The 9224-nt window shown below is 30.6% G+C and overlaps 2 protein-coding genes and 1 pseudogene across 2 annotated transcripts in view; 1 reads left to right on the forward strand and 2 right to left on the reverse strand.

Moving 5' to 3' along the window:
- LOC104810001 (probable membrane-associated kinase regulator 4) overlaps window positions 1–110 on the reverse strand; it is a 1448-nt gene extending 1338 nt beyond the window's left edge. Inside the window, exon 1 of the mRNA XM_010536154.1 lies at window positions 1–110. Coding sequence (XP_010534456.1) covers window positions 1–18 — 18 coding nt within the window. The 5' untranslated portion in view covers window positions 19–110.
- A 6267-nt stretch (window positions 111–6377) lies between these two features.
- Window positions 6378–8576, forward strand: LOC104810004 (probable pectate lyase 4). The gene is made up of 5 exons (XM_010536155.2): window positions 6378–6634; window positions 7162–7513; window positions 7606–7816; window positions 7956–8024; window positions 8155–8576. The coding sequence occupies exons 1-5, from the start codon at window positions 6478–6480 to the stop codon at window positions 8395–8397; spliced, it is 1032 nt and encodes a 343-aa protein (XP_010534457.1). The 5' UTR covers window positions 6378–6477; the 3' UTR covers window positions 8398–8576.
- A 120-nt stretch (window positions 8577–8696) lies between these two features.
- LOC104810003 overlaps window positions 8697–9224 on the reverse strand; it is a 2475-nt pseudogene continuing 1947 nt past the window's right edge.

The following is a 9224-nucleotide window of genomic DNA, read 5'->3' on the forward strand; positions in this document are numbered from 1 at the left end:
GTTCAGATTCGACGCCATTGATGTACGTTTTTTTTTTCTGAACTAAGTCTTTTTTTTTTGTACACTCGAGTTTCAAACCTGAAGTTCTCTCTGTTGTTTTTGTGTGAAGAGTTTAACGAAGGAGTTGCTTACATTTGGAAGCAAGTGTTTGAGGAGTATTTATATGTATGATAAAGATAGTTTAGTGTTAGGTTAATGATTTGGTAAAGGAGGTACATATGTGGACCGTAATTATTTTTATTGCACATAATATTTTTTTTATAGAAAAAGTACATTAATATTGTGGAATATGAATAAGAAGAGCATCATATTTGGTCTCTACAGTTTGGAATGACCAAAAAAATATAAAATTTGGAACAATATATTAATTAGGAAATAATATGCTCTCTCTCTCTCTTTTTTTTTTTGTTGTTGGATGGACCACCACTTGATCATCTTTTTGAACTTACTCATAGTGTCTGCTCTCTTGCTGGTACGGTATTGGCTAATTTATAAATTGAAATGATTATGAACATTGGTTCAAATTATAAAATGGTATGTATTCCATTTCCAAAGTCTAATTATTTTCTTTAGAAGACGAATCATTTGAATGACTTGAGAAGTGATGAGCCCATAAACAGTCACGTCGATTGGAAGTTCATAAAGATATTAATTAAAAGCGTAAATTAATGCTTAATTTTATTATTTAGTTTAACATAATTCAGAAAGTATCCTGACTAGTGGGGACAGAGGTAATTTCTGGGTTTATATGATTCATATACAAAGGCTGCTCTCGAGCCGGAGGTTTACCTAGTCAGCGCGTCCAAATGATAGTAGGTAGAGATCCTCCGTTATAAAAAAATAAATTTCAGAAAGAGGCTATTTATAAACATAAGCCCACATGTTGATATTTTATATGTTATTGGTACATAAACAAACAAATCAAATGGTAACCCATTAGAGCTAATTTCATGTCCCATATGATACCATTAGACAAACTTATATATATATATATCGGCCCACATTCCTAAAACCATGTTTTTTTGTTGTTATTGTTGCTAGAAGCTGAAAATTAAATTAATTACGGCTTTGATTATATTTATGAGGCATTTTTTTAATACCAAAGAGATAAATTTAAATAATCCCTTCGTGCTTTACCTTTGTCTACTTTTTTTTAGAGGCTTCTACTGGATTCCGGGGTTTTAGTTTACTTTTTATTTGGCTGATATTGTTATGTGTTTAATGATTAACGAATAATCTATATTCATGTCCACTGTTCTCTATTATAAGAATTCTGGATCATTCTATTTTCGTTTTTTTTTATTTAATTTTATTTATTAGGTGTATTCGGATTATCAAACAAGGTCGAATTATGTTTAATTCAATCTTTATATCATCTATACTGAATATCGTTTTCGATATAGAATAGAGAAAACTTTCTTAATTTAATATCATTTAAACAACCTCACGTGTCGTTTGGAGAAAGTGGAATAATCATACCCACAAAACCTTTTCTATATCCCAATATTATGATATGCAAATTTATTATAAATATACATATATGTATATGTATATACACGACAGTAGATAGTGGACACACGAGTGGTAAAGACAAGAAATGAAATCTTCCCGCAAAGCTCGAGACTTTGTATTTTTGTCTCTACTTTTATCTTCTCTCTCTTTTTTGTTATTCCCCCTCGACTTTATATTATAGGCTTTGGCCTGGAATGGTATGAGTTTTTGGAGTTTTTAGAATCCAAAAACAAAAAAAAACAACATTCAAGTTTTTACAAAATTACTTTTCCTAAAAATTTGGAAAGCCATTTTAGTGAAAAAATCAATGAAAAACCAAAAGCTACTTTTTTTGAGTTTTCAAATATTATAAAATCCAAAAGCCAAAAACCAAAAACTAAAAACCAAAATCCAAAAACTAAAACCAAAAACCCAAAATAAAAGCCATCTTCATTCAAAGCCTTTAATTTACTTACTCCTTTTGTCTTTGAGGGTTTTTTTTTTAACTTTGTTTCATGTTTTATCTACAACCATTTATGTTTTGTACTATAAAAAAATGTTCAGATTGTTATATAACCGATTAATATGGGATAGTTGATTCTCCTAACATTGTGGTATATATATACATATATATTTATAATCGTGGTAAAAAATTCTAGGTCTAAATTGAGATAACTTGATATCGTTGATATGGGTATATTATATATATATATATGTATATGTATGTATGTATAAATTAAATCCGGAAACAGGAGATGGGTTTTCATAAGCCAAAGTCCCACCATTATATATAGTCAATGCATTATTTTATGCTTTAATCATACCATATGTATAAACTTTGTCCTTGTGGTTACAGCTGAGGACAAAATATTACAAGAGAATAAGAGCCATAATAAACACGTAATTATTGAATTTTTATGATGTGTGTTACATATGATCTACCACCCATAAAATCTGGCTATCGTCTTTCCTTCTTTGGCTCATCTTTTGAACATGTAGGAGCCAACATAATATATATACATATATTTTATTTTTATACCAAAATTTTAAATTTTGATTTGTTAATGAGTTCAATTCAATGGGGGGGGGGGGGGTGAGATCTTGCTTCTAATCTAAATGAATCATATGATGAAGAAAATAATTATTTATTGACCCTTGAGTAGAAGTTTTTGTAAGAAATATGCAAAATCATGTATATTCATATTATGTGAACCAACCTATGAATTACATTAGCAAATTATATATGAGGCGAATTGAGATGTTAATTTTTCTAGATAAAATCTCGAATCTTAAAAAAAAAAAAAAGATTATTCATTTTTCATAGAATCAAAACAAAAACCAGTAACTGAATCGACATTTAACAATCCGACCAAACTAGTGTTTTTACTTTTGCATTCATGAGTTATCGAGGTGGGTTCATGCTGTCCAGTATCCTGAAGCCACAAAAAAGAAATTGAAAACGAAATTAACGATTTGATAAAGTGTGCGTGTGTATGTATATACACATATATTTAATTTTAAAAAGCTGATGCTGATACAAGGGAGATAAATTAATATGAAAATATATTCCCAATTTCCCCACTAGGGTTTGTGCCCTTGTGTTGAAGTTGAGAAGGCCACACATCAATCATGCTGCTCTTCTAAAGTTCCCCCATTCATACCTTTTGCATCCATTTGCCTCTCTTCTCTCTTTTTAAATTCATTGTGACTAGGGATGGGCATTCGATTCGGATATTTCCGTTATTAACCGAATCGACCGATATATATCCGAACCGAATAAAATTAAATAATCGTTTGGTTATGTTTTTTAAATTTTGAAATAATCGAACCGAAATAATCATAAACCGAATAAAACGAACTCGAATTAAACGTAATGAATAAAACGAATATAACTGTTTATCAACCTATATATCACTAATTAATATACAATATATTTTAAATCTATTAGAAAAAAAAGTATAATGATATTGTTTTATAACTATGATATATAACAAATTGAGATATATAAATTTTTTTTCTAATTTAATAATTATTTTATTATTTTTAATTTATTTCATTATTATTTTATTATTCTCAAATTTTGTACTATATGACCATTTGGAAAGGATAAAATTTATTTAAATTTTTTTGTTTTGTTTTTTTACGTCAAAACAAATTATGACATAAATTTATATTTTATTGTTTCATATGTTAAGATGTTCATGATGATATTTTATATTATATCTTGTTTGAATATTTTTTCTATTATAAACGTTTTATTTTTTTTAATATTATAACCTAATCGAACCGAATCTTTATTTGGTTATAATTTGGTTATAATTTTAAGTATATAAAAGCGAACAGAACCAAACCGAAACGAACCAAACCGAAATATCTAAACCCGAATTAACCATGACCGATTAATTCGAACTGAACCGTTTGCCCATCTCTAATTGTAACACATCAAATGTGGCATCAAATTGACTAGTTAACAGGTTTGTAGCTATTCTTGGTGAAGAATGGTATGTATATGAAATACGTATTTATATACAAATTGGATTTGTGTTTTTTTTTGTATTGTTTAGTAAGAGTGTTAGAGTTTCGAGCAACGAAAATAAATCGGGATTGATATGAAGAAACGATAAAGAAAAGAACAAGACTAATAAATGATAAAGTGATTTACGTGGAAACCTAAATCGGAAAATAAAACTCGCTGGTAGAGAAGAAAATTCACGGTAGAGAACAGAATGCACATTTTGGTGGTACATTTGCTGCTACTACTTTTTTCCAATAAACACGACTCCATACATAAAATGTGAGATATATAAAAATATTGTCGAATACAAAATAGATAGTTATTCTAGAATCCAGAAAAAAATATATAACTATCCCAAAACACAAAATGGATACTTACAAATTTAGAAGAAACATGTAATTATATCCAAAATCTAAAATGGAATTCCGGTTACAACTTTAACAAAGAGAAAAACAAAACCAAAATGAGATCAGTTTGATTCTTTTTACATTTGATTTTGTTGAGATTTTAATTAATGAGTTTGAGTTTGGTGTTATATTCCATGTTTGGTTTTCTCTATGTTTGATCTAGTTTTATCCATTATATTATATTTTTCTGTTATTAAATTGAGTGACTATCTTCATGAAAATGTCGATTTGATAATTTCAAACATACTAAACACATGGATATATTTCTAAATTCTAGTACCAACACATTCCCGAAGAATACAAACTTCTACTCATTTTTCATTTTTGTTAGTTATTTTTCCTTTTTTTTGTTATGTTAATTATGATAACAAGTTTATTAAAAAATGTAAAAAAATCTAAAATTTGTGTATTTTATATTTTAATATCTCAACTATTAATTTTTTATTTTGATATCTAAATTTGTGTCTTGTTAATTTTAGGAAAAATCGCCAAAAAAAACCATATACTCTTTCCATTTCGATGAAAAAACCCTGTACTTTTTTCGTTACTAATTAAATCTTATACTTGATATGATTAACCAATAAAACCCGAACTTTTTAAAAATTTGTCGAAAATCTTCCGCGTTTACCAACTCATACAAAAATGATGATGTGACAATGACATGGTTTCTAAATCATGCACATATCATCATCATTATGCCAAATCATCATTTCAAATAAAATTTAGATTGAATAATTCATTTAAATTAATATATATACATACAATTCATACACATATATATATATTAAAAATAAAGTTATTTATAATTAATAAAACACATATATGCATACCTACAACATATATGTATATTATAACTAATATATATATTAAAATAAAAATATTTATAACAAACATATATAAATATAATATATATATATTGAAAATAATGTGTATATATATATATATTATACATACAACATATACATATACAACTAATATGCATATTAAAATAAAAGTAATTATAACTAATATATATATAATATCTATTAAAAATAATACGTATATATATATATTAGTTATACATATTAAAATAAAAATAATTATAACTAATATATATATACACATTATATATATTAAAAAATATATATATGTATATATTATTTATAATATAATTTATGATATATATATTGTAGATATGTATATATGTGTTTTATTAATTATAAGTAACTTTATTTTTAATATATATATATATATATATGTGTGTGTGTGTGAATTTTTATGTATATATATTAATTTAAATAAATTATTCGATTTAAATTTTGTTTGAAATGATGATTTAGTATAATTATAATGATGTGTTCATGATTTGGAAGTCATGTCATTGTCACAATATCATTTTTGTTTAAATTTGCAAACGTGAAGGGTTTTCGGTGAATTTTTAAAAAGTTTAGGGTTTTATTGGTTAATCATACCAAGTATAGTGTTTAATTAGTAACGAAAAAGTATAGCGTTTTTTCATCGAATTAGAAAGTATACATGTTTTTTTTGGCAATATCCCCTTAATTTTAATATTTTTTTTATAAAGTGTTAATTTTAATACCTTACATTTTGTTAAATGATCAAAATAAATTTAAAAGAAAACGAGTCCAAAAGATGTCGGTTTCTTTATATTATTAAAAATAAAAATTTTGGAAGTTCAGAAATTGAAATAAGTTTTTAAAAATTGGAAAATTAAATAAAAAATATAAATTCAATTTATTTATTGCAATTTGTAAAGTAGTAGTTTTTTTCCCTAAGAATTAGTAATCTTGAAAAAAAAACGATAGTCCAAATTTGATTAGAAAATATGTAATTGATTTCAATGTTTTATCATCGGAAATTTACTAAAACAAGGAGTGACAATGCAATTTTCAAGGAGATGTTTGTGGAGAGTTTCTGCTTTGTCCATAAAATAAAAGCATCACAACACTCTCATGGGAAAAAAAAAAGGAATGCTACCAGACTAAACCATCCGGTTCGACCGGTTTAGCGATTCCGGTATACGGTCTGAGCAAGAACCTTGCCTTCTCTTATTGGACACTGAGAATGGAAACGACGGCGGATAAGGTGGAAAAGATGGAGTCGCTTCCGTACGCCGAGGCCGATTCCAGCCTCCGAGCTTTGGCCGGACTCGCCGAGGGTTTTGGCCGCTCCGCCATCGGCGGCCTCCACGGTCCTCTCTACATCGTCACTTCTCTTGCAGGTGATCTATACATATATGCGTACATATGTGTACGTGTGTCTTGTTCTGTGTTTGTGTATGTGTATGTGTATGTATGCAGATGCTTCACCAATGATCATGCTTTTTCCATTTGTCGGGAATTTTGAGTGATTGGAGTGATCGAACGTCATCGGTGGATGAATCGAGCTTGATTTTGTGTCTTAAATTCCATTTTGTGGATGTGTTACGGAGAATTTGCATCAGATGCATTTAAGTCGTCACTTTTCTTGCAGATGATATGTACATATGCGTGTGTGGTGTATATGTATGTGTAATTGTATTTGTGGGTGCTTAACCGATTATCATACTTTGGCCGTTTCTGTGGAATTCGTGAGTGATAGAAGAGATCAAGTGAAATGGATGGATGAATCAAATTTGATTTGCCATCTCAATTCCATTTTGTGGATGTGTTGCGGAGAATTCATCTCGAGATGCATTTGTTGTTTTGATCTATCTCTGCAGATTTTTTTTATTTGATGTATGAGATTTTGATTTGCGTATCAATGTAGATGATGGACCGGGATCCCTCCGCGAAGGATGTAGGAGAAAAGAACCATTGTGGATTGTTTTTGAAGTTTCTGGAACCATAAATCTCTCATCCTATCTGAGTGTGTCCTCTTACAAAACCGTTGACGGTAGGGGACAGCGAATCAAGATCACGGGTAAAGGACTAAGACTAAAAGAATGTGAGCATGTCATTATATGTAACTTGGAGTTTGAAGGTGGAAGAGGGCATGATGTTGATGGCATTCAGATAAAACCAAAGTCCAGGCACATTTGGATTGATCGGTGTAGCTTGCGTGATTACGATGATGGGCTTATCGATATTACCAGGCAAAGCACCGATATCACTATTTCGAGGTTAGTAGATAGATTATTGGATATTGTTGTATGTGGCTGCAGCTGATGATTGATATGTTTGTGCTGATTACTCTTACGCCTCTGGTTTCTAGATGTTTTTTTGCGCAACATGACAAGACGATGCTGATAGGAGCAGACCCTTCTCATGTCGATGATAGATGCATTCGTGTGACCATACATCATTGTTTCTTTGATGGAACAAGGCAAAGGCATCCTCGTCTCAGATTTGGAAAGGTTCACTTGTACAACAATTACACCAGAAACTGGGGGTTATATGCTGTCTGTGCTAGTGTAGAAGCGCAGGTAAAACCTATTATATTTGCCTACAGAGCCTGAGAAGTGGGCTTTAATTGAAAGGCTATTGCAGATCTTTGATCTTTGCCATGGTCATCAAATATAACTTTTTGATCATATGTGATGACGATAATGTTTCTGCAATCAGGTATTTTCTCAATGCAATATATATGAAGCAGGACAGAAAAAGAAAACTTTTGAGTACTACCCAGAGAAGGTGATTGTCTTGCTCTTTGATTCGTTTTGGTTCTTACATTCGATCAGATTTTATTTAAATAAATAACAACATTATTTGCTTGCTCTTCAAGTTTATCCATAATCATCATCTTGCCCGTACGTGTTTGTAGGCGGCTGACAAGGAAGAAATGAGAGCTGGGTTAATACAATCTGAAGGTGACTTGTTCCTGAACGGAGCTCAACCGTGTTTGGTAAAAGGGGTCGGGGAAGAATCTGTCTTCCATCCATGTGAATACTATCCGACATGGACCGTTGAACCACCATCAGAATCTCTCAAGCAAATTATCCCAATTTGTACCGGCTGGCAATCCTTGTCCCGTCCTGCAGATCACGGAGTCCTTAACCAGCAATAGTTACCATCCTTCATGCGGTTTGAATTTAAGATTTGCGTGTTGTTCTTTGTCCTGTTTTCTGCTTGTTGGAGCGTCGAGTAATTCTACTTTCTTTGTTGCCCTTTATTTATAGACTGATGTATAAACAATGCAATGTCATGCTCTACCTAGTGACTAATAAGTTGTTCTGCTTCATCAAATTACATGTACCTAGAAGTTTTTCTGGCTTATCGGATTCTTGTTTAGATTAAGATTAGCTTTGGTTAAAGTATTGTCCACTGTGAGTCGTCTCATCCAAATTTATCTGTGTTTCGAGTTGTATCAAAACGGCGTTCAGATTCTGATAACGAAAATCTCAGTTCCTTTTTCTTGGTTTTTTATGTTGTACAATAGAAGTGTTAGAGATGACAATAATTGAAGTACCGCAGTATACAGCTAGGCAAATATGTAATCTTAGAATTCATTCCATAGGGAGTAAAATATTTGTCGCCTGCTGTCACTTGTGAACTCTGTTACCCTCAAGCACATCCAAGTGAAGAACAGGAGGATGAAGACGAAGAAGAAGAAGAGCCACCGCTTACAATAGGAGTACCGTGGAACAGATCCGAGAGGTAGTTCTCCAGATTATCCGGCTTAAACCTTACAAGAATCTCCAGGTTTTTCTCTTGACTAAGAATCTCCAGATGTTTTTCGTAGAACTCTCTGTACTCTGGCACAAGTTTCTTTGCGATTGAAACCTTCAGTTCGTCCCTCAGTTTCCCGTCTGATACTATCCATGCCGATTGTTTCATATATGCTTCCTCGAATGCCGCATGGAATCTTCTGCAATGTGATTTCGCCTCTTCCGA

Source organism: Tarenaya hassleriana, unplaced genomic scaffold, assembly GCF_000463585.1.
Source record: "Tarenaya hassleriana unplaced genomic scaffold, ASM46358v1 Cleome17, whole genome shotgun sequence".
Taxonomy (NCBI): Eukaryota; Viridiplantae; Streptophyta; class Magnoliopsida; order Brassicales; family Cleomaceae; genus Tarenaya; species Tarenaya hassleriana.

Excerpts from the sequence above, each read along its gene's own strand:
- LOC104810004 (XM_010536155.2), top strand. The coding sequence starts at position 6,478 with ATGGAAACGACGGCGGATAAGGTGGAAAAGATGGAGTCGCTTCCGTAC. Across the intron at positions 6,635-7,161 it reads CATCGTCACTTCTCTTGCAG|ATGATGGACCGGGATCCCTC; the intron begins GTGATCTATACA and ends GTATCAATGTAG. Across the intron at positions 8,025-8,154 it reads TTGAGTACTACCCAGAGAAG|GCGGCTGACAAGGAAGAAAT; the intron begins GTGATTGTCTTG and ends ACGTGTTTGTAG.